Below are 26,701 nucleotides of genomic sequence, written 5' to 3' on the forward strand. Positions count from 1 at the left end.
ATGTATATATTTAATATGGTGTATTTAGGGATTGTATTATATTTATTTGCAGTTTGCACATGCGTAATTGCACAAGCATAATGCACTTTATAGATACTAGTTTAGAACGAATTTATATGAATATGCATTTATGCAGATATCAAACAACTGTTGTCAATCATGAAATGACAGTAATGTATCTATGATTGAGATAGAAATGGCAAATGCACCGGACGAATTTGGTGTGACTTTAACCTACTAGTATTTTGTTTATTTTTATTTTTGTCACATGGTGCACACAAACTTAGTTAAAAGGAGGGTATTATGGGAAATATTTCTGATGAGAACAAGGGCAACTGCCCGAAACGCGTCGTCTGCCACGCTGCTGTAACTTTATCGGAATAAAATACCTTTTGGCAGCATTTTTGGGATTCGTTGGTCTTTCTGTGAGTAGTCACTGAGACGTTAGTGATTCGCAATTGGCCTACTGTTGCTGATATATATATATATATATATACACACACGCACATTTTTTTTGGGGAGGGGGGGGTAAAATCTGAGACCTGGGAAATGTTCTAGTAAGGAATTTGCAGCTAGAAGTCTCTTATTAGATATTACAGATAACATAAAACTACCAGATGGTGTGCAAAAATAAATCGTAAGGGACCAGGAAACAATTGTTGTTCAGCTGAATATGTCCAGATTGTACTCAACTGTTAAAGTCACTGAAGCAGTGAGCTGATAGAGGGCATATTTTCACATCCAACACAATAGGTGGAGTTGAATTAATTTTATCTGAACCATGGGGTATTGCCTCTGGGATTCCCAGGCTCTCCACTTCCTTCAGCCTCATTCAATGTGCATGTATATTTACACGCACACACACACACACACACACACCTATTTATAGGATACATGTGTAATATTGTCCATTATTACCATTGAAGCTTCTGGTGACACCATAAACCATGAGCCCAGTAATCTACAAGATCAAATCCTATAGGTTCAACGTACTATCCTATGTCACTGAAACCTATCTCTATCTTTTAGCAGCTGATGAGAATGAGCAGTCACCTATTGAAAGGTTCAAAACAGAATCAACCACAGTTCACTGTTATGAAAATATATTGCAACATATTAGTCATAACTCACTGTAGATCATACAGACAAGACAACTATGGAAAGATATCTAAACCAGAGTATCTCACCTTCCTTTTTCAACCACTTCACTACGTTTCCTTCTTCCATTGTGGGCGAAAGGGCCGGCATGAACACTTTAAGAGGGGGAATGCCTAAAAAAATAAAAACATACCAATCAGGACAAATATTCACATTGACAAGAACATCGCTGCAACTAAGAGAAGCAATACAGGCTTGTGGATAATTCATTGTACACAATTAGAAAGCAAGTCAATGAAATAGAAAGCATGCCTCTCTACGTTGGCAGAACCAACAAGCACTGGTAAATGCATTAGATTTCACCTATGTGATTAATAATAAGCGGTTTGATATTAGTTGTTGCTTGATGAGTAGTTGTACAATATAAGTTACAGAAAGTCTGTTAAAGTGTTATAACTTGTTGATGTACAAAAAGGCAATATATTGTGCTGTTACTAGTGGTATAGTGCGGGTAAGTAATAGCAAAGTTTTGAAAAACAAAAGAGGGAAATAATAGAATTAATTGATGTCGTGGTAATATCATGTGTTTAGAAGAGTTCTGCCAACTTTTGGGGCCCGTTGCTACTGCACCCACTGCACCATTCAAAAAATGACACTACTGCGCCTGCAAGATAACTACACTTTGTAGCTGCCTATTTAGTAATAAAATATAGCAATATTTGGTGTTTAGTGGAGTTAGGACAACTTTTAGTTGGTGCCACAGCATCTGCTGTGCCATTTAAATCAAGCCCCTTTCAACTGCAAAGTAACTGCAATTATAACTGCCTGTTTAGTAGTCAAATATACCAATATTATGTGTTTAGAGGGGTTCTGACATTTTTGGGGCCCGGTGCTGCTGCACCTGCAGCACCATTCAAATCCTGACCCGGTTGTCTGCAAGGTAACTGCACTTGTAGCCACTAACTGTTAAGTGGTAAAACATAGCTCTTGTTTATTAACTTTATTTTTTAACGTGGTTGCATAGCCCTGGTTTATTAACTTTATTTTTAACGTGCAATGTTTATTATAACATTTAGAATTTGATCATAATGACCAAATAGATTACGTAGAAAAAAATCAATCGATAATGCATACAAAGAGCAAAGAAAGGTACTAAGGCATAAAAAGGAAAAAGACTAACGTATCTGCTTTACACAACTAAGTAATAAAAAGCAAGCATTCCAGCATACTGTTAGAAGTGGCCAGCCTTTTCCGTGGGAAGAGATCTTATCTTGACAGTGAATGGGGCTAAAATAGTGTGCACAGCTTTAATAGAAATATTGTAAATGCCTGCAGCCAGGGGAAGTTAACAAAAAAAAGATCCACACAAAGTGAATGAACACAGTAATTCGGTCTTGAGAACAGATACAAGCCCCCTTGTAAGACATATTAAAAAGATTTCACAAGTGCTCTGCAGGCAAAACCTGAAAAGGTCCCAAATGTCCTTGCTAGTGAAGGCTTCTGCTCTGGCCCCAACTTGCCTAACCAAACAATAACATTAATATCACTAGAACTGACCATGTTCAGGAACCTTTGTAACAGGAGGATCACATAAATGATTATAAAATGGGCAGCGGGGTGGAAGAGGGGTTTAAATATGCCCATGCAACAGTGTAAGACTTGCACTAATAAACCTGGACCATGTTGTCTTACAATATTTCCGTGAAAGAAACAAAGAAGTTTTTACAAAATCAACAGTGGTGGTCGGAATGCTTGAACTAGTCTTGACCACTTAACTTATGGGGCAGTATTCCAGTCTAATTTTTCTCACTACGCCAATAGAGACTGGGACCCACCATATTCAAATCACCTTGGTCTTGCCTCAATTGGAACAACCCAGCACCCAAGCCCTTGCTAAGCCATAACTCCTCTGAATGGAAACACAAGCATCCCCAGAGTGATATTTTGCTATAAATTAAGGTGTTTGATTACTTTTGGCAACAGAAAATAAGCAAAGTTGATTCTCCAAATCCATAGGCTGCTCTACTGGTAAGGACTTCCTCAAAAAAGATATGAAACTGCAAACCGCCTATTAAATTTCTCCAATCCACTTCGAACTTGTCTCAGTTTGACATTTCCCTAGTGCAAATACTTAATTCAACTTGCTCGGAGCTGTGAGCACATATCACTTATCCCACACAAGCTGGGGCAGTTCTCCAGAAGAACAGCTATTGGAAGGACGGGCAATGACCCAACAGGCAATTTCCTAAACTGTCAACTGGTACCAGCGTTATTTTACAATGCGATCCTCAAAATTACTCCAAACATTTACTATTTGACAGACATGCAAAACCAAGCCTTGATCACACAGCAACAACATGCTTCGATTGTCAGCATTCGGACATCATCATGTCACAAAAGAGCATATCTGGCACTACGTAAAGAATAAGGATCACCATTTCCATGACCTGATATCCACACCGACACCATGCTACGTTAAAAACTGTCTAATAAATCATAGGGGAAGAGTCAGAATGTAAAACATTCCAATTCAACACAAACACAACATCCTCGTTTGCAGGGTTTACTTTATGTACAGATGACATTTCTGCTTAATTCTACTCCTTACAAAGATGTTATTACACCATTGTCCTAGCACGTTCGATACTCTCTGGTGTAGGGAGATCTGAATTTCTGTTCTAGGTAGACTGGATCGCTGACCGACCGGAATCAAAGATTAACACTGAATTAGATCAATAACTGTATTCATAAGGTATATGTCCCACTTGTTCATCAGGCCTGCATCAGGCTGGATTTCTAGTACAAATTCATCAGTCCTTTCTATTTAGAGTCTATAGCTGAATGTTAAGTGTTCATGTATGCCCTGTGCTTTGATATCAAAGGACACTCTATGTTCTGACAATGAACCAGTGTTGGGGCTAGTTCATTAACGGGGCAGGGGTTCTGAATTTGCCGGAATGTGGAAAAAATAATAGCGGTCCTTCAACCTCCTATGAACTGGAGCCCTCGAAAATTGTTTAATGTTCCCTCTGACAAGTGGGAGGTTGGAAGGGCTATCAAGCGGGGAGGGGTGGGGGGGGGGGGGACAGAGAGCAACATACGATGGAGATAGTTACACGAAGCGAGGGGCAGCAGGAGTGGCAGAAGCAAAAGAGGTCCAGAGGAACCTTGCTGGGAGCAGGATGGGGTTCCCGAAGAAAAGCAAACCAGAGAACGACAATGAAGCAAATGAGGGAGAGAGCAGCACAGTGCTCTGGGCGAGGATGTTTAGCTGTGGGAGCAGCAAATGAGGGACAGAGCAACTCAGAGCACGGGCCCACAGAGGTTGCATAACTAAAAGCACACAAGAGAGCAACACTGAACATAGTGGTACTTTTACATAGGGAAAGAAGCAGATGAAGGAGGCAGCAGCATGGGCATGCAGGGGCGATGAAGCAAACGAGGGAGAGAGCTACGTATATAACGAGGCAGGGAGTATTTGGCCCTGGGAGTAGCAAAGGAGGGAGAGAGAGAGTAACAGAGAACACAAGAGTGGTGGCGGAAGGTGTTTGGGTGGAATGAAAGCAAATAGAGCAGAGCGCAGCAGTGTGTTGCAGGAACCAAAAAACACAACAGGTAGAGTAACACAGGACAGGGAATTTGGGAGGAGGAGAATCAAACAAGAGAGAGCAATATGGAGGGAGATTGCACGGTAGGCTCACAAGAGCATTCAGGGGTGCGTGAGGTTTTAATGGGATAAGTACACGAGGATGAGAGCCACAAGAAGTGCAGGGTTGTTTTTCCAGGAGAGAAACATTTAGCCCGAGGATGGGAGAGAAGCACGTGAGGGAGAGACCTGGAAAACATGTGCACTTTCATGGAGCGCTTAACCAGAAGGAAAAAAATGTAGTTTTGTAAAAGTTAGCAGAAGGAGGACACATGTCAGCCAATCAAAGGTACGATAAAGAGGCTATGTTGAATGGAGAAACAAACACGATGAAAAAGAAAAGCCATTGAATTATTCAGAGCAATAAGAGTGACAATAAACCAACCAATCATATGCAGAGGATGCAAGCCCATTGTAAATTCTTGGTAAGCCCAGGAATTTACTATGTGCTTGGATACGATGTCTGATAGGCGAGATCCAACTATACCATCATCTTAGAGAGTGCATTAAAATGCATCTACTTGGACAGATTCACAGCTCATTCGATTGCTGAGATCACTGTGTTTTCTTCCAGCTTATGGTCACTGGGCTAAGTTTGTGAATAGAATTGTAACTAATTTTTTTGCACATTTTGGTAGTATCTTAGATTCCAAGACCTTACAAGAGCATTGTTGGGTAGCACTTTAGACTTCAATACCTTTAAAGACCTTGGTCGGGTAGGACCATAGACCTCAAGACCTTAGAAGAGGTTAGTCGGGTAGGACCTTAGACCTCAAGACCTTAGAAGAGATTGGTCAGGTAGGACATTAGACTTCAAGACCTTAGAAGAGCAAGGTTGGGTATGACCTTATATTCAAAGACATCAGTGGCCTCTCAATGTAAACAGTCAACAAACAGTAAAGAACTCTTCAGAAGCAGCTGCTTCTGTATGAGGAATAGTAAAGATCAAACTGCACCTTGAAGAGTATAAACCAAGCTTTGATGCCTTAGTTAAGTGTATATGTACGGAATGACTTACTAAGCGATCTCACTTTTGGGCCCCACTTACACAATTCCTAGATGATACTGTTTAGAAAACTTATTTACCTGTCCCCTCACAACAAGTTACCAAGCCTCCTTAGTATTTGATTATAATTATGCTTAATTTATCATTTTCTATAAAAACAAAATTTAATGGTGTCTTTTTTGACATGTACTGTTATTTAAGCTTTTTGTGGACCTTTGATTATATTGTATTCATATCTTCTAGGTTATCCTTTTTACTATTTTAATGGATATTATAAATCATTATTATTATTTATTACATCTTCAAGTATCTATGTATTGACAAATAACTGCATATATGGAGTATTGTTTTTATGATAATATTAATCTTTTCAATAAACCTTTTCTTGAACTTAATTAGTGTATATGTACGGGTATAGCATTGTTTGGGTTGAAAATAGCACCTCTAATTACAGCACTCAATGTCTGCCGACTCTCTGCTATTTCATTGCCAGACGTTTTAGTGGCAGAAGTGCTGGCCATAATTGAGTGGCCCTTTTTTTAGCGACACAGAACGGCAAGTAGAGTTACCCAGGGTCAGTCAATACCAGTCTAGGAGTTGGGATTAGAGCCCATGAATTCTCCATTTCAGCTAGAAATTTTGAAAACGTGACGGTTCTGCTGGGCTGAGGCTGGAGTGTAACAAAAAAGTTGTGGGATTGTGATCAGCCTGGCATAGGTGGAGCCTGGAAGAGGGTGAGTCTGGGTAAAACGCATTCCACTCTGGCAGTAGTGGAGAGACTATCCGCTTGAAAGGGAGCACCAAGTACAACTGTAAAAGAAAGGTGTGGTTTATTCACTAGCACAATAACAGTGCAACTGTGAACATGTGTAGCAAAACCAGTGAAACTATTTAAGAATAAAAATGAGAATAGTGTAACACAGAGCGCACGTTTTGAAATTGCCCATTCAAAGGGCCCTCCAGGGATGAACGGTTGATTCTAATTTCAAACTGCCCTCACCTTGGACAGCTGATGTACCTCTCTGCCATCAACCAAAAGAAGCCCTCTGAACATAACAGCTGTAGGGGCAATTAATAGAGGAAGCAGGGCACCCCAAGAAATACCATTAAGATGTAGTAAATATTAATCATGCCAGTTGCAAGAGTGGTGAAGCCAGTGGCAGGCTGACAGAAAAGCAAAAGCATGGAGCAGACCCAGTCTCTCTTACTCAGAGCTACAGGCCTTCGAGGCACCGGTCGGCCAGTTCATCTCAAGCGTACCTTATATGCCAGCTTTTCGAGTCTGCGGAGCTAAGACTGTGATATCAAACAATATTTATATTAGCATCTAAGTCTTGATGGTATTAAAATAAAAATAATAATAATAGATCAGTGACTTTATACTACTCCCCCCAAAAACTTCAAAACAAGCTTTAAGGGGGATAAATAAAGGGGTCTCTTGTGATTTCAGGGGTCACAAACACAACAGGCTGCCTGGTGAGATCGTAGCGGCGACCTGACATGAACAGTGGGCAGCCCGCAAGAAAAGTATCCTTAATAAGACGAAGACTATTTGTGGAAAGAAGGAGCTTTAATCATAGGAAAAGGAAGTACCACTGGCAGGCTTCAGGTAACTGACAACCTTGGCTCACAAACCCAATCAGATGCTCCATTCTAAAACATCCTGATCATGCCAAGAGCCAAAGTATTTAAAAGGAAACATAAAGGATCGTATGGGAGTATGCAAGCACACGGAAAATTAGAACATGCATATGTAACACACCTTCCCCGTTTAATGAAAAAAAAAGAAATTAAGGCATATTATTTTACAAGTTTGTTTCTGATGAAAGAAACAAAATCGGACAGCCAAACAGGTTTTTTCCATGAACTGTTGACAAGATCTTCATTACATACAATATTGCTGGGATCATTGCTAACACCGGGGATAGATACACGACTCTCAACCACATTTTCAACACCAAAGAGGTCTAGAGATTTTGATTCAGTGGTATTTATTTTGTCATATGTGAAATCATAAGTGTTTTGATACACTTCTTTGTTAGCCTTGAGAATAGCAATTCTGGGCAAATTCCAGACCCTGTTGTTGGTTAGTCTCACAGAGTTTTTGAGGACCTCTTTAATTTCGAAAGGACCCATGAACTGGCTCTCTCCTTTTTTAACTGTCCAAGGTTTCTTCACTTTTACAAGAATGCCAACCTTGACTATGGGGTCGTGTTTGGAACCTTTTTTTTTGTCAAAATATTCCTTATTGGTGGCATGAGTCTGAGCAATTCTCTCCTTGATGGCTACCAAATCTATGTTAGATGAGGTAGAAGGCGATAACCATGAGGTATTGCACTGGGCCCTGGGTAGTCTACCTGTTATGATCTCAAAAGGAGAGCAGCCAGTCAGAACATTGGTGGTGGTTCTGTACATCAATGCAGTTTAAAAAATGTGTAATACCCATTTATCGTTCGCCACCCCAGCAGATTGTATGGCGCCCTTGAGGACTATATTAAATCTCTCAATTACACCATTACTACTGGGGTTATACAAAGAAGTGGTACAATGGGTTATTCCAGCTCTCTTGAAGTATTCTTTGGCCTTATTGGATAAGAACTGGACACCAACGTCCGTGATTAGGCGTACAGGTAACCCCTCTTCAGTGAAAGTTTCATCCAAAAAAGTAAAAAAAGCATCCGCATCAATTTTTCCTACAATTTTGATAACTGGCCATTTGGAGAAAACATCAATGGCCGCAAGGATGAACTTGGAATTAGATCCCACAGGTCCCATGATGTTCATGGCAATGGTATTCCACGAATTGTCAGGAAGTATATGGTCTCCCATGTTGGGCTTGAGGGTAATGAGGTACTTATCTGAACTGGCACGTGATACAGTTTCTCACAATACGTTCGATTAACATGTAAATGTAAATGTAACCTGTCCATACCTGGCCACCAAAATCCATTCTTCACGGTTTGCTTGGTACTCACTATACCACTATGACCTTTGTGGGCATGTAAATCTATACAACGTCTTAATTAGCTCTTGTAAGCACACGGTCTATGAAAGATAACTAATTTCTCACTTTCTAATCATTTCTAAGGTCAGAATTGGTGTTTTTTTGTTGGGCCACCCACCCAAAATGTAGCATTCTACTTTATTTTTTTATAGAACCTCTTTGGCAAACTCTTCACGCCAAACAGCCTGGTCGATCGGCATAGAGCCATCATCATGCACCAAAGCAATTTGAAATTCGTCCCACAACATTGTGAACATCTTCTATGATAGGTAGAAGCATTCTAGACAGAAAGTCAGCAGTAACATTTTCTATACCGGGGACATAAACCATAGTGTAAACAAAATCTTAGACACGCATGGTCATACGCGCAATGAGTGCAGAAGCTTTCAACATGCCTTCCGTGGTAAGTAAGCATACTAAGGGTTTGTGTTCGCTTCTTATTAAACATTCTTTAGCCCAGAAAAACACTCAAATGTGATCCAGAAACCAAACGCATGGCAAGGTTTCTCTTTCTATGGTTGAATATTTTTCTTCTGCTGGCATTAGCGCTCTGGAAGCATGTGCAATGATGCATTATTTACCAGATTTAGATCTTTGCGCTAGTATGGCTCCCAAGCCCTTAGAACTGGCATCTGTGGTAATGATGCATGTGAGTGAAGGATCAAAACCAGAGAGGGCAGTAGCAAAGCAAATAGCTTTTTTAACATCAAGAAATTCAGTTTCACAATTTGACCACACAAACTTGTTTTTCTTCTTCACTAATTGTCTTATGTTAAATGTACGACACGAGAAGTTGGGAATATACCTTGAATAAAATTCAGTTAATCCTAAGAAGGATCTCACATGATCTTTGATTTAGGATCGGGCGCGGCCTGTATAGCTTCAACTAAGTCAGTTTTTGGATTTATCCCTTCTTCACATAGCTCATGCCCTAGATAAGTTACAGATTTCCCTCCAAATTTGCACTTTGAGTGTTTTAAGGTCAAACCATGGTCACTAAGGACACTAAGTGCATTTTCCAATGCTGAGATATGTTCTCGTTCATTACACCCCAAAACTAGTATTTCATCTTGAAAACATATGCATTTTTGCAATTGTTTAAAATATCTTGCATGACAAGTTGAAAAATGGCTGCTGTGGAAGCTAATCCGAAAGGCATTCTATTGTATCTAAAACACCCGAAAGGGGTTAAGAATGCTGTGTAATCTTTGCTTTTTTCATGTAGCTCTATTTGATGGTATGCCGCAGATAGATCTATGGTAGAAAAGAAGTTGGCAACACCAACAGTAGGTAACATTTCAGAGATACGGGGTAAGGGAAATTGACCTACTACAATATTGTTGAGATGGCGAAAATCTATGCAAAGCCTTATCTTGCCGTTGGCACGCCTGGCTACTACAATGGGTGAAACCCACTCAGAGGATTCAATCCTCTCAATAATACCTTCTTTAGCAAGTATTTCAAGTTCTTTCTTAACTTCCTCACCTACAACTATGGGGATGTTGCATGCTTTATGTACCTTGGGATATGCGCCCTCCTTTAAGAATATTTCATGTTTGAAATTAATTAATTTGCCGATTTCAGTTCTAAACACACTGGGAATTTTTTTTAACATTATCATGCTAGTTCCATTCCGCTTATCAATAACCATGACAGGTTCTGAACTATTAGGATTAAGGATAATGTCTAGTTTACCCTGCTAAGAAATGTAGGTCCTTTTTTAGAAACATAATTTAGCAGTGCATTGACGATTTTTGAATCTGAAGATTAGAGTTCTGAAACCAAGAATCTCAATCCTTTCACCAGAATAACCTTAAGGATTGATATCAGGAATTTCTAAATTTCCTCCTAACCTTTTTGTAAACTTAGATTTCCACACAGTTCATTCACAATGCAATAAGGTGACCCTGAGTCAGCGTAAATTTGAATGCCCACGCTTCCTATAGTCACATCGCAGACTGTTTTTTTTTTTTACAAGGGTATTATCCATGTTGAGAATGGTGGGGTCAGAATCCTTAATGTTGAATACAAAGGAACTACTATCACTACAATCAGTATTGCGTTCTTCCTCATCACGGCCATCACTTTGGTTGATACATTTAACTTTGTTATTTCTACTTCTACTGCAAGCTGTAGCAAAATACCCAACGACAAAGCAATTTGAAAATTTTTGTTTGGGCATAATTTATAATTAGATAGATACGACTTACTATTGCATATATAGCATCTCCAATTACCTTCGTGATCATAATTTTTACCTTCAGAAGGGTAGACTTGTTTTTTCTTTTTAAAGTCTTCTTTCTTGATCGAATGTTTAGCATTAATCTTAGCAACCATTTCGTTATTACTACTGCTAACAACACCCTTGACCTGTTTTGCACATCTGCACAACATTTCATACTTCCGCACAATAGCTAAAATTCTTTCAAGATCGGCATCACCGTTTATCCACAGTCGCTACTGAATAAAAGAGTTGTTGACATGCATAACCACCTGATCTCTAATGAAGTCCTTTGCAGAGTACCAAACTTACAATTAAGAGACAAGGTCTTAAGAGCAGATACATAACTGTCAACGGATTAATCTGTAAGTTGTTTTCTCTGGAAAAACGTACATCTCGAAATACCTATGCAGACTAGCAATCATAGTCTGAAACAGCTTTTTCACAAACATTTCTATCTTCTTCACCCTCCGTCCTAGGCAATTGATTAAACGCTTCGAGACCCAAAGAGTAAAAAAATGCCTTTTTTTCCAACAGCTTTCATTTTACCGTTTGCATCTAAGGTTTGTATATAATTTTTAAATATGCTTTTCATTCAATCCACAGCATGCAGGGTGTACGACCAGCAGACCAGAAGCATTGCGGTGGAGCCAGTGTATAACCTTGAGCACACATATTTAAAAGAAATATCATTACAGAAAAATGTTCACTGAGTAATAAATAATAGGGGAGAAAAAATAAATATAAAGTGTTTGGTCTTCACCCTGTGTAGTAACAGAAGGAATTAGAAAGAAATTCGGGGATTCGTTCACGGAGCAGTAAAGATTTTAAAAATCCGTGTCCGTTCTTCACCCTGCGTAGCAACAGAAGGGTTGTCCAACAAGAATCCTTATTAAAACTGTGCAGCCAAGTAAAAGAATTTTTTTTTTTTTTTTAAAGTGGCAAGGAATAAAAGTAGCAAGAAAAGTTTAAATACTATAGTTTCCAGTCTCGAATGAATGAGAAGAGGAAAGCAATGAAATTAATTTGGAATGTAGAACAAAATCCTCTTTGACGAATGACACAGGCACTGAAACAGCTGTAGGAGGAAAGACGCAGTAATCAATGGCAGTTCCTTTGGCAATGTGAACCCAAAAACTTGTGTGTCGTATTGTGGTAGAAAGATTGCCATGGAAACTTTGAAGCGTGTAAATGCGCAGCGTAAGGTAGCCTGCGCGACGTAACACGTGATGCGTTGGTTACCCAGGGAGGTAACGTTGAAGCGTGCAAATGCACAGCGTAAGGTAGCCTGTGCAACGTAAGAAGTGATGCCTTGGTTACCAAGCGAGGTGGTATCACGAACTTCGGAAACAGTTCCTGAGAGGAAGTTCCACGGAGAGAATGGAGTCTTAAGTTCGGAAAAGGAATACCAAGAAGTAGCTGGTAAGTGGAATGCTCAAGTATTTACAGCATAACAAAGAGCATGAAATTGTAGGATAAGGTGCTCCTCAAAGGAAAGACTCTCAAACCGTAGGCTAAGGGATTCAAAATCGGCCCGGGCACGCTAAAAAAAGTGGCCCACATTTGCATATTGCCTTTCCATACAACACTGCTTCGGTGAAATTTGATATAATGGGGGGAAGGGAGGGGTTACAAAAAATGCACCGATTAGTTTACACTGTTGTACCACGCCTGAAACAAGTGAGGCCACTTTTGCTCAGGCCCCCTGCCCCCGCTCAATCAGCATATAGTAATCGGCCGGACCAGGGCGAGAAAGGGAGTGACACCTCTGTCAATTGATGCAAGGGAGGTAATGGACGCCCATCTGCCTCCAGCAAGGCCACTCGAGCACCTGCTGGGCCGCTGGCGGTATCCTGACAGCACAGAAAATGCCCCCAGGCTGCTCAAAAAAGCAGCCCACAGCTGCAGCTCAGACACCGGCCCCTCGGGCATTGCCCGACTGCCCGCGTTACCAATCCGATGCTGATAAGGACACAATCCAAAAAAGCAGAGCCAGAGCAGTTCAAAATTGTATAGCCGGCAGTTCAAAATTGTATAGCCGGCAGAAATCTCCAATCTCGGATGGCAGAGACTGGAGTTCAGCAAAATAAACAAAGTATACCACTTATGTACAAATCCCCCCAATTTTTAGATGGTGGACACAGTGATAGCCTCAAAAGTAGATCAAAGCGGTGCGATGTCAAAACGGAATAAGTAGAAAAGTTGAAAAGCCACAATTTCAAAAATTGAAAAAAAAATGATCCACCCGCGGGGTATCTGTAAGTGGTGCTTCCTCCAGCTCGTCGCCAAATTGTCAAGTAAAAGACGATGGCAATTTGTAGAAAGAGGGTGGTATAATAATAATAATAATAATAATAATAATAATAATAATAATAATAAAAAGGTAGCACCACTGACTACAACTCTTCCAGCACCGGCAGGCTTCAGGCACCTGATAACCTTGGCTCACAGACCAGATCAGTTACTCTATTCTATTCATGGCTGATAGTGCCATGAGCCAAAGCATTTAAAAGGAAACATGAAGGAACATACGCGTGCATGCAACCACGCATATGTAACAGTCACATATAACAGTACTCTGTCAACTTAACCCTAATTGCTAGGACTAGTGAGGCGAAAATTACACTATGACTAAAAAAGACAAAGGGATATGGGTGAAATCACAACTGTGTACTATGTCGGTCTATCCATATAATTTGTGTGTGGCTGAGGCTGGTGTGCACAACTTGTGGGTAGGTGGGGTGTGTGTGCGTTTATATGTGTGTGTGTATATATATTGTGATCAAGCTCCTTCACTGAGCGTAACGCGTCTGGGAGACATTTGTCTGTGAATTTCCTGATTAAATGGAATACACTGCTTACACAAAAACTTTGGTGTGGTGACTCGTTACTAAACGAGGGATTTTGGGGAAGCGGTCCGCATCTGAACAGACCCACCTTGCTATCGGCGGTAAGGAACTTTGGTTAGATATATATATATAGAATTCGCCGTATTTGTAGTGATACTATGACCGCTAACGCTTGTCTGAATTCTTCAGTAGAAAGGTTTCTCAGAAGGGGTTATACAAGAAAAACACTAGAGCAGGCTCTTGTTAAAGCAAAGTCCCATGATCGTAGTATTTTGTTAAAACCCAAACCTGCTTTAGATTCTCAAACGGATTGCTCAATCAGACTAATCACCACCTTTAGTTCGCAAGAGCGAGCAATTCGTCGCATTATCTGCTCAGAATGGCCGATTGTCCTTACTGACAATATTTTGAGTCCAATTCTACCAAATCTGCCATCTATTACATTTAGACGAGCACCTACAATGCGTGATGCCCTAGATAAACCTATGCCAGAAGTTCTACCAAAAAAACCTTGGTTCTTTAAAACTGTTTTTTTTAAATGCACCTCTTGCCGTGCGTGCACTTTTGCACGTAATTCAACATACTATACATCGGCTTTTAGTGATAAAAAAAATTCCTATAACAGAACATTTAACTTGCAGGTCAGACTTTGCAGTCTATAAATTAAGATGCACTTGCAATTTGGAATATATTGGGAGCACTAAACTCCCGGTGCATTAGCGCATTTTGCAGCACAAACGCGCTATTGTGAACAGCAACAGTGATTACCCTGTTGCAAGACACTTTAAAGCTGTCGACAACAACCAGTTAAAAGACCTAGAGTACACTGTCTTATGCTCAGTGCCTGTCCCCGGCCGGGGTGGCAACCGTGAACGCCTGCTAAGACAGAAAGAAGCACATCTTATTCTTTTACTCGACACTAGAGCTCCTAATGGCCTTAATCTTACAGAAGATTTATAGGTCTTTCTATAAATTAGTCAACAAAACTATCTATCGGCATCTACATTGCATCTATCCAACGTTATAATTCAGCTGTGACGTTCAATGAGGTGTTTAGGAACTATATTTGTATTGTTCTCTTTTGCACTTTTTGCTTCTCTATTGTGCAATGTTCTGTATTTGAAATGAGATTTAGAGTTATTTAGTTAAATGGCATCATAATGTTTATTTTCTTTATGTCTCTCTGCTGTTGCTTTCTACAATTGTTTTTATATATACACTGTTTATTAAGATTTAGTGCGTTTTACTAATGTTCTTCTAAAAATATATTTTTTGTTTAAATTTTAGGCCATAATTTGCAAAAAGATTTTCTACTGCCAACTAAGGATAACAATTTCAAAGAAACGCTTCCTTTGGATTACATCTAAAACAATCCCTATGATATGAATCTTTGACAATGGACTTTTTTCAATAAGCATATGATTTGGAAAGTGTATCTTTTTTTGTTCAGTCTGTACTTTATATTGATTAAGACACTTGTCGAGTATCTTCAAATTCTTATTTTTGGTACTTATATGAGTCATAACCTAAACTACAAAAAAATGTATATATTGTATATATTTATGAAATTTTGGAAACCTACATCAGTAGACTTGATTCTAAAATTATTTAATCAATTCTTTCCATCTTAGGTGTTTGACTCCTAATTTGAATTCAGATAGGACACTTGTCGGTTATTATTTTTACATTTTTTCAAATAACACGATCTATTTGATGTAAATTATGTACACACTGATTGAACCTTAGGATTTAAATAATCCATTCTATTATCATTTCTATATTGGGGAACATGATTGCTAAGGAATTGTTTCATTTATACCTGCAATATGGCCAACATTTCAGTCTTTTCTTTATTTTCACTATTGCACTTTCTCTATGTCTAAATCAATTCACCTGTGCACCGATTAAAAATTGTGGTTAATCTATGGGGCGCGTTATGTGAACAAGCTCCCTTGAGGAGTGAAACGAGTCATGGACGACACCATGTCTTTTTATTTCATCTTTTTGAAATAAATACTTCACTAAATTGGATAATATCGTTGCTGCTTTCTTTGTTTTGACCGTTTGAAGAATTGTCACGTAAAGAGGTCCTAACCTCATTTACTTTTCACCACGGATCGGTGAAAACAGGAATATATATATATATATATATATATATATATATATATATATATATATATATACACACACACACACACTTGATATAGATTCACAGAGGGTGTGTGTATTAGTTTATTTTTTATTTAACTTGTCATTTCAGGTTTGGCTTTAATCGATGATTTTTCCTCTGTTGCTTACCTCTTTTTTATTATTCAAACTTTTTATTTACAGCACGAAGGCTTGACAGAAAATCTTGTGTTTGAAAACGCTTTTAAACAGAAAGTATGCTATGTCTGGACTGACAGATGTACAGAGTGCTCAAAGGAAGAACAAACCCCCTTTGTGTAGGGTAACCAGATATTTGAGCTACAGAATTCCTGGGTTAACCTTTGTAACCTTATTATTCTGTTTTTGTAAATTACTGAAGCAAAATGATCGTCTAGAAGTCGCCCACACACTACCCGGTCTGCTGTGCTCTGTGCAAGCGGCTCCAACTAGTCCGAGCTCCACTAGGCCTACATGTGGGCTGAGTGGAGCAGGACATCTGTCATTACAGTACGGTAATTAATCTCAGTACCTGCGGCCCCTTTTTAATAAAAGTGCTTTTAAACAGCTGAAATGTGAATACAGGATAGCACCTAGATAAACTACCTACCAAGGAATAATGAAAGGCTGAGTCCGCCTGTGAGGTTTTCAAACCATTAGAATACAGATAAAAACTCTGTGGCGGGCGCTCAACCCACAAAGCTCCATTGTGAATAAGCTTGTGCAGGGTTTTAGTCTCCATCCCAAAGGAAGGGTGTCTAGTATAGCTACAGAAGGGGGTATCGGGCGGGGAAGAAAGAGCACGAGGGAGTGGCTGGGTTTATTTATGCATTTTTATATAGCGCAGACTTTACCCTAAGGTGTCAGTGCGCTTCACAAGAGGACCAGTAACGTTACATGAGGAGAATGTTACAAATGTACATGTTACAGAAGCAAATGAAATACAAGAAGAGATATAAAACAGCAATAGATGACAATCACTCAAAAACACACTGGGATGACACTTGAAAAGGCATAGAATCAAAAATTTGCTAGCATTCGCGACATGAATTTTCAATTCTATTAAGGACATGAAGGCGAGGATTATGCTTTTCAATCTTTACTGCATAAAACACAGCAGCCAATGAAAATGAATATTTTCACAAAAAACAGTAAATAAACTTCATTTCCCATGAACACACATGAATATAGGCACGCCCCATAGTCCATAAGAACCCCTGGCGTGCTCTCATCATCCTCTTTCTTTGAGGCGAAACAAGTACAACGAACTTGAACAATCACAACTCCTCCAACATGGAAGAACATCTATAGATTAGCATCCTGACATCCGAGGTCGTACAATCCGACTTCTTATCAGATCCTGAAATAAATAAATAACACCACCGTAATCACTGGAAAATAGGGTGGGCAAGCTTATTACATACTGTACATTAAGCCGGGTGGGATAATCCTCGCCTCCGTGTGCTTAATAGAATTGAAAATTCTTTTCGCGTAGGCTTGCAAATTTTTTATTCTATTACAGGACCAGAGGCTTCAGATTATGCTAGTTTAACGCTGATTAAATACCACTGAAGTAATATCTCCCACGGCTTATAATAAAACGTTTTAAACGTTGATTCAGAAAACCAATCTGCACAACGCATTACATCTTGGATGGTAGAACTCAAACCATACGATTTCGACGCCATAGCGCCTCTTACTGAATGAGCCCCAAAGATCTGTATATCAACACCGGCTTCTTTCATAACGAAGCGAAGCCATCTGGCAATAGTGGCAGCTACCACTGGCTAAAAAGGGTTTTGAATCGCAATCAATAACTGTGTACAGCCCTGCGGTCGCATGGCCTTGGTACAGTCTTCGTAAGCCTTCAAACATTGGACCACACATAATTTTTCATTATCGGGGAAAAAATTGTAAGTAATATGTCGAGACAATGTTTTAGTGCGACCTGTAATATGGAAAGAAACCCCTTCCGGGGTAAACACTCTACCTGTTACGTCGAGTGCTCTCACATCCGAAGATCTTCTGCAAGACGATAAGCAAAGTAACATGTTATGTTATGTTATGAATATTTATTCCGCGCACAGCTGCTCCAGCGAAGTAGCGTCCTGGCGCTTGACAAGGTATCCAACACAACACAACAAAGAGACAATAAACTAAGAGAGAGCAGGCTCAGGGAAATAACAAAGTTTTGAATCCCTACGAAATAAGAAGAGATTATCAGACGCACGTATCTCTAAGGAGAGAGAGTTCCACAGGGCCGCAGCCCGAACTCGAAAAGAGCGGCCTCCAGCTCGGCTAAGTTTAAACCGAGGGACCACTGCTAAATCCTGACCCAACGATCTCAGGGAGCGGGCAGGGACATAGGGCGTCAAGAGATTTGTGAGAATCGGGGCAGAGAGGCCCTTGAGAATTTTGTAGGACAGGCAAAGCACTTTAAATTGGATCCTCTACTTGACTGGAAGCCAGTGGAGAGAACGTAGAGTGTTGGCAACGGAGCAGAACCTGGGCAAGCCCACCACAGCTCTGGCTGCCGCGTTCTGGACACGTTGCAAACGTGTAATTTCAGCTTGGTTCACCCCTACCAAAAGAGAGCTGGCGTAGTCAAGTCAACATGGCCAACTTCACCGACAATTGCTTCCTAGACAGAAGCGCATTGCTCGGCCATTTGTTAAATAACGAGACCACTAAAGAAACGTCCCATAAACCCGTATACTTGGGTTTAGGAGGGTTAGCCACTCTGATTCCCTTCAATAACTTGCAAACCACCGGGTGCATGCCTACCGGTTTTCAGTCTACCTGAGCATGCCCCGCCGAGATAGTGGAACGAAAATTATTGACCGAACGGTATGCTAGACCGTCTGCAGCTTTCTCCGACAAAGTTTAAAACTTGGGGCAACTCTGCCCCCACGGGATCCACGTGTCGTCCCACGCAGCAATCTACCAAGTACTTCCAGGCTGCGGAGTAACGTTTTCTGGTGGAAGGTGCCCATGCCTGCCTGATGAATTCGGCAGTTTTGCTCGAAACTCCTGGCAAATGCCACTGTTCCCGGAAAGCCTCCATGCCATCAGCGACAGCCTGCCCTCCAACAGCAACGGATGTTGCTCCTGATGAGGGCCCTGCAGCAACCACTTCGAGTCCGGTAGTAACCGTGGACGATCGAGACTCCACTGTAACAGTGTGGGAAACCACGCTTCTGACGTCCACCACGGAGTCACCATGACTATTTCTGCCCGTTGTCTGATCACTTGAGTCATCACTCTGGGAATCTTCAAAAACGGGGGAAAGGCATATTGAATTCCTTGAGACCAATCCTGCAGAAAGGCATCGGTCGCCGCCGCCATCGGGTCCGGTCTGCAGCTGAAGAACCGGGGAAGTTGATAAGTCAATCTGGAGGCAAATAGGTCCGTCTGAAAAGGACCCCAAACCGCTTGTAGCCAGTGAAAAACTTGGGGAAGCAGCTTCCAGTCGCTGTAATCCCTCAAATGTCTGGAATTCCAGTCCGCCACCTGATTGGCCTGACCTGGGATGTATTCTGCTATTACTGAGATCTGATTTTGGAGGCAATAGTGCCAGAAGTCCTTGGCTATTTGGACAAGAAGAGACGACCTCGTGCCGCCCAACTTGTTGATATACTTCACCGCCGACACATTGTCCAGGCGTAGGAGAATGCAACAAGATGTCTTCTTCGGGGACAACGTGCGAATCGCAAACGACCCCGCTAGTAGTTCCAAACAATTTATGTGAAGGTCTAGCTCTTGCGTCGACCATCTGCCGCCTGTGGAAACCTCCCCACAGCCCGCGCCCCAGCCCCACCTGCTGGCGTCTGACTCTATTACCACCTCTGGTTGTGATCCGAAGATCGCCCTGCCGTTCGAGGCGTCCACGTGACCTAGCCACCACTGGAGCTCAGTTCGGACTTCCTCCGAAAGAGAGACAGAGTCCGTATATGAGAGTCCCCTCTTAAGGTGCCTGATCTTTAGGCGTTGAAGGGCCCTGTAATGCAGAGGCCCCAGGAATATCGCTTGAATAGACGATGCCAATATCCCCAATACTCTGGCCAGTGCTCTTAGCGTGACCATTCGTTTGTCCAGTAGTCTCACAATCTCCTTCTTCAAATCCCTCAATTTCGCTTGGGGCAGACATAGTTGCGCTGTCTGAGAATTGATCTTGAATCCCAGGAATTCTATCACATGTGTCGGTACCATCACCGACTTCTTCAGATTTACCACGAACCCTAAGGCCTGTAGCAGCGTAGTAGTCATGATCAACTGCTGCTGAAGGACGGACTGATCCTGCGCCATGATCAGAATATCGTCCAGATAAATGATCAGTCGCACTCCCCTTTCTCTGAGATAGGCTACCACCGGCTTCATCACCTTGGTGAAGCACCAGGGAGCTGAGGAGAGACCGAAAGGAAGGGCCAAATATTCGTAGCAACGGCCGTTCCAGAGAAACTGCAGGAACCTGCGATGTGGAGGAAAAATCGGTACAGAAAGATATGCATCTTTGAGGTCCAGGCGGACCAACCAATCGTTTTCTTGTAATAAGTCTGCTAACAAATGAATACCTTCCATTTTGAAATGGTTGTACATTAGGTATTGATTGAACTCTTTGAGGTTGAGCACTAGCCTGTTGCCACCCCCTTTCTTCTGAACAAGAAAGACATTGCTGAAGAAACCGCGATGGCCCGTCTGACACTGAGCAATCGCGCCTTTCTTCAGCAGGTCCGCCACCTTTTAGTCTTTGAAATTGTGATCTAGTTGGGAAAAATGGAGAGGTGGAGGGGGAAACGCTTGCGTTGGGCGAGAGTAGAACTCCAGCTGAAACTCTTGAATGGTCTGCAGCACCCAAGCGTCTTGAGTCAAAGCTTGCCACTGTGGCAGACAATGCAGCGTGCGCCCCCCCAATGGAAGTAGAGAAACATCTGTTACACTCACCGGTATTCTGGCTTGACTTGAAGCTCGCTCTGTTGTTTCCCGACTGGAAACGACCGTTGTTGAACCTTGGTCTGGATGGGTAAAAGGTGCCACCACGGGTGGAGTCCCACTCTCCATGACCGCGGCCAAAGTCTCCTCTTTGGGAGCCTTGCTGAAAACCTCGGCCTGACGAGCGACCCCGGCCTTGTGCCTTATCCAAGGCAGTGAAGGTCCCCACGTATTTAGTGACGTCCTTGACAAAGCGGTCTCCGAATAGAAAACCCCCTGCCAGAGGACCTGGCTCAGCTTCGGCAAGTTCAGTCAGATTGCTATCGATCCGTAGGAGTAATGACTTGCGCCTCTCGGAAGAGATCGCGCAGTTCGCATTGCCTATTAAGCAAATAGCGCGCTGAGCCCAGCCTGCCAATACGTCCGGATCCACCGAAGACGCCCCTTCTTTGGCCACCAGGGCCATCTCCAAGATTTTTGCCAGAGGCCCTACAACATCGAGCAGCTTATCTTGGCATGCCCGCCAAGCCCGATCCAACCCCCTTTTGGGGTCCATCGAGAACCTCTTTAAGAAGGTTAGCATACTGGCGTCTACCTCTGGAGTGTCAGCCACCCCATCCGGGATATCTGGGCGAGGACACTCCGACCGCAACCTCTTACGGACTTCCCTATCGAAGCTCTTCCTGAGGTTCTCATGGAGATAATCAGAAACTTCTTGCGGCGGGACCCAGTCTGAGGACTGCGGTTGTACGATATCCGAAGGATCAAAGTTGAAGGTTTTGGCGACCTTGTCCTCCGTTGTTTTGGGGACAACCTTGGCCTTTTTGGGAGGGGGAGGTTGTTCCACTGAAGTGTCGGTGTCCGTATCAGTATCGGTATTGGTGGTGGTGGTGGTATCGGTGTCCATTGGTGCCGATCTTTTGGATCTCGCTTTACCACACGCTTGGGGGTGGTCCGATGTCCCCTTCGCCGGCAGGGAAGCCAAAGACTGAGAATGTGGCCATTGCTGGTCGGCCGAACCCGCAGCGGTGGAAGTGGAGGCCGCCTGCTTCCCTTTTCTCTTCTTGGCGTATCCATGGCGTTTCACGTAGCCCTCTAGCTGTTTCCGTAGAGGGCGCAGGGCAACTGCGAGTGCCTGTTGCACTGTCTGAGGGACCTTCGTCTCCATAGCTCGATTCACTGAAGCTTGGACCGAGGCATCCAACGCTACCACAATATTGTCCTCCAAGATAGCGACCTGTTGTCCTTCAACCATTTCCTCCCCACCGGCATTTTCTTCGTCCGGATACTGTACCGAATCTTCCATGGTGCGGAAAAAACACCTTGCGGTACGCGGGAGAACACTCTGGAATGTCTCACACCGGGAGGGTAATGGGGCGGGGGTGGGGGGGGGGGGGCGGGGAGGTTATCAGCCCAAGCACACAAATACGAAACAATCCGGCAACATTACCCAAACCCCCTCAACAAAGCTGTAGTCCAGTAGGTCAGTGACCTCGGCCCTTAAATCTCCTGAGCGTGTGCACACCCTGGGCCTCTACTATTTTACAACCAAGTCTCTGCCGATCGAAGAAGGAGCACGTCGGTGTGTGGAACGTGTGAGCACGTGCGTTCCTGTAAGCCAGGGTATCGCATCGAGGCGCGCAGCCCAAAAAGCGACCAAAATCTACCAAAAGCAGCCCAATTTGGTCAGCTATACGGACGTGCGCGTCGAGCGAGAGCCACCCGGTCTAAACCTCAGGGCGTATCAGGGGAGACCATGCGCGCCCTAGGGCAGCCGGTACCGGGCTCCACTGAAAAGCGGCACGGCCCCTTGCCGGTCGAAGACCGTTGGAATAAGCGCCTGAAGCGAACGCTCTACAGCGGAAAATAACAGCCGAAGCTGAAGGCCCAAAGCGAGATTATAAATGAGGTTAAGTCAGAGAGTGCGATAATCAAGAACAAAATACATTAACAGCAATAATAAATGGCAACACAATTAGCCCCAAGTATAGGCGGATGGTCCCGCAATAACATCAAATCATAGCAATATAAACCCCAAACAGTATCCCAAACCACAAGCAGGTTGAGGGGACCTGAGGGGAGGTGCACTTAACTCTGACTTGTGAGCAGCAAAGAAAGAGGATGATGAGAGCACGCGAGGGGTTCTTATGGACTATGGGGGCGTGCCTATATTCATGTGTGGTCATGGGAAGTTTATTTACTGTTTTTTGTGAAAATATTCATTTTCATTGGCTGATGTGTTTAATGCAGTAAAGATTGAGAAGCATAATCTGAAGCCTCCGGCCCTGTAATAGAATACAAAATTTCCAATAGTGAAAGAACTTCCTTGAGGGACTTGAAAGGGCGTGAATTAGTTATGGAAGTGTCTTTGGAAGAGAAGAGATTTGAGGTCAGTTTTGAAGGTCCGGGTACAGGTGGTGGTGGTGCGGAGCTGCGGCAGAAGCGAGTTCCAGATTCTCACTGCATTGCCAGAGAAGGATTGAGCCATCGATCTTTCCATATTGAATGTGGGAGGCTCAAGCAGTAATTTTTCAGCATTACCAGACGGTCTAGAGCCTCCAGAGAATTTCAGTTTATTTGCCAGGTAGCGAGGGGAGAAAGGGTGCAAGGCTTTGTGGGTGATACAAGCCGTCTTGTAGATTGATCTTGCCTCAATGGGAATACAACAGAGGGAAGACAAAATGGGTGTGATGTGAACACTTCTTTTGGCTCCAACTATAAAACAAGCCGCTGAATGGAGAACAGATTTAAGAGGGGAAAGGTGGGATTTGGCGAGGCGAGTAAGAAGAGAATTGCAGTAGGCCAATCTAGAGAGAACCAGCGCGTGGATCGGGATTTTAAGGTCTTGCTCCGGGAAGAAGCATCAAATCCCCCAAAGAAGGCGCAGTTGGTATCGAGCAACCTTTTCTATGAAGTTGATGTGGGAGAGTAGATTGAGCCTTTTGTTGAGTAAGACACCAAGAGATTTTGCGCTGTCGACAAAAATAGGTTTATTGTCAAGTAGATTCAGCTGATCCATTCAAGATTGAACAGGAGGAGGAGAGAGAGATGGGTTAAAAGCAGGAGGAATTCGGTTTTGGAGGGATTCAGAATGAGTTGATGAGTTAACATCCAGTTTTGAGTAGAGTAGAGTTGAGGATTGAGAGATCGTGAGTGGAGAACACCTTAAGGTAGATTTGGGTGTCATCCGTATAGAGATAGTGGAGGATCCCAGATTTACTTAGGAGCTTTCCCAATTGTTCTAAATGGAGATTGAACAATGAGGGTGCAAGGTTAGAGCCTTGAGGGACTCCTTCACCTGCTGCCAATGGAGAAGAAAGACTGTTTGCTATTTTGACCATTTGGGATCAGTCCTAAAGGAAAGAGGAAAACCATTTGAGCACTGTGCCTTCGAACCCATTCTCTGTTAAAGAGTGTTAAGGAGAATGTTGTGATTGACAGTGTCAAAGGCAGCAGAAAGATCAAGAAGAATCAGAAGACAAGACTACCCTGAATCGATTATACGCAGGGCATCATCGATCACTTACAGCAAGGCCGTTTCAGTGCTGCAGTTTTGAATGAAACCAGCCTGGAAACTGTCAAGAAGATCACTGTCCTTGTTATGACGCGAAAGTTGTTGCGCTACACATCTTTCTGTGATTTTTGCAAGAAAAGGGAGGTTGGTGATGGGGCAGAAGTTGAAGTCGTTCACATCAGCAGTGGGTTTTTTAAGAAGAGAGGTAATCTGTCCTGTTTTAAAAGGTAACAGGAAAGGAGCCTTGACTGAGGGAGAGATTAATCAGACTGGTCTAATCATAAAGAGTATGGGTGAAGAAGTCAATGGCAAGGTTTGTTTCGAGGATGCATTTGAGGAGGGCATCTTCAGAGATGGCGTCAAAGTTCTGCCAAATGACTAAGTATTTACGCTCCTCTAGCGGGGTAGGAAGAATGACCTGATCCGCCAATAATATCACTTTTTTGTCAAATAATATAGCAACTTCCGCTGCTTTATTTGGAGAATCCTCCGACTTGGAGGTTAGAGGAGAGCAGTTTGGATTTTTGATGAGGTTGAATAGTGTTTTGGGTCTGTTAGTGGCTGAGTCGAGGAGGGTTTTGAAATGTGCTGCTATTTCAAGGAAGATGTGTTTGTGGTATTTGGATCTTGCTGATCGTAATGAAGCAAGATTAGTGGTGGATGGAGCTTGTCTCCATTGTTTCTCCAGGATTCTCAAGTTCTTTCTTCCTTTCTTCATAAAGGGATTTGTTCAACCAATGTGCTGAGGGAATAGGCCTTTTCCTTTTGCTTTGGAGAGGAGCAACACTATCTATTTCGAGTGCAAGGACCGAGAGGCATTGGGAGGTAAGATCGTTGACATCCAAGTACCGGTCTAGCCTTGGAAGTGATCGCAAAGGGGTATCACAGAGAGTATCGAGTTCAATGTTTTTAATGTTACGGAACCAGGTAGTAGTCCTTTTAGGTTGGCCTGGAGTAATAGAGTGTGATGGGTGAAGAGAGAATGGGATGAGGAAGTGGTCAGACCAGTCTACATGAATAGGGATAGCAATAGTAACCATGTGTGCTTTAGATATAACAAGGTCCAGAATTGAGCCCTAAGAGTGTGTTGTTTCTGTACAGTGTTGTATAAGATAGTTTGCTGACCGAAAAGTGGCCCGCATATTAGAGTAATTTTTCAACGAGCCCCAGTGAAGATTGAAGTCTCCCAGGAAGATCTGTCTGTTACTTTGAGATTATTGGTAGCTGATGAAGTAGGTGAGTTCCTCTAAAAAAAGAAGGAGAGCAGCCACCAGGAGGGTGGTAAATGACATGGAATCTGACTGGTGATCAATTTTGCAGTGGACGCTCAAGAGATAAGCATTCGAATGAACGGAAGGAGCTGTTAGGAAAAGCCTTAAGGTGAAGGGAGTTTCTAAAAATGATTGCAACACCTCCCCCAACTTTGTCTGTTCGGTCATTTCTAAAGATAGAGTAATCAGTGGGTAACAGGAGATCAAATATAGAATGAGTGATGTTGTTGAAGCAAGTCTCTGTGAGAAAGAGCATGTTGAGATTGTGAAGGATGATGGTGTCAGAAATTTCAAGTTTGTGTTTCATTACAGATCTGCAGTTGTGGAGCAAACAGCAGAGCTCTGACGAGACTTTTGGTGACAGGGGCAATTGGGCTATGAGGGGTGATGGGGATATTGTTCTTGTAAGAGGGTGCCAGGGAGGAAGAAGGCAGACGATTAGTTCTGACAGAAGAGACGGTAGGATTAGTGTAGATAGTAGGGTTACTTGGAGAGGAAAGTGGAAGGGGGGAGGCATTCGAGGTCTTGTAACTTGCCTGTAGGTTAGTGATGTCTGCAGAGAACAGATTGTGGCTGGCTTTTTTGGGGCGTGGGGGCGAGGTATTTATCAGGGGTTTGGGGAAGTGAGTATTTGCCAAGGGAGTTGGGGTGTTTGGAAAGGTTGAAATCTTAGTGCTTAAGAGTAAGATGGTAGCTTCAAGCTGGGTGATGGAGGTGATGAGAGCTCCTAACTTATTTTCCAGAGAGAGTATGGCTGAGCACTGTAAGTTAGGTGGCTTGATGGTTACAGGAGGGAGCGCATTTGGCGAGGGAGGGCAGGGAGAGGTGTGAGTGCGAGGTTGGTATTGGAGTACAAGGTTCAAAGGTGGAGATAGATGATGGTTGAGAGTGGTTGTTGGTGCATCGGAGGTGAAAAGAGTTATCTTTGTTGATATTGTATGGAGGATTACAATTGAGGTCATAGTTAGGGGGAAATTGGTGAGGAACAAGGAGGGAGGGCGGCAAGCAAGGACGGGAA

General features: G+C 42.6%; 1 protein-coding gene across 2 annotated transcripts in view; it reads right to left on the bottom strand.

Annotated features, from left to right (window-relative positions):
• PDHX (pyruvate dehydrogenase complex component X) overlaps nt 1-26,701 on the bottom strand; it is a 798,051-nt gene that overhangs the window by 587,733 nt on the left and 183,617 nt on the right. For both annotated transcript variants that reach the window (XM_086959546.1, XM_086959547.1), the window contains exon 2: nt 1,188-1,271. In XM_086959546.1, coding sequence (XP_086815672.1) covers nt 1,188-1,271 — 84 coding nt within the window. The remainder of the gene's footprint in view (nt 1-1,187; nt 1,272-26,701) is intronic.

Source organism: Lissotriton vulgaris, chromosome 2_2 (assembly GCF_964263255.1).
Source record: "Lissotriton vulgaris chromosome 2_2, aLisVul1.2, whole genome shotgun sequence".
Classification (NCBI taxonomy): Eukaryota; Metazoa; Chordata; class Amphibia; order Caudata; family Salamandridae; genus Lissotriton; species Lissotriton vulgaris.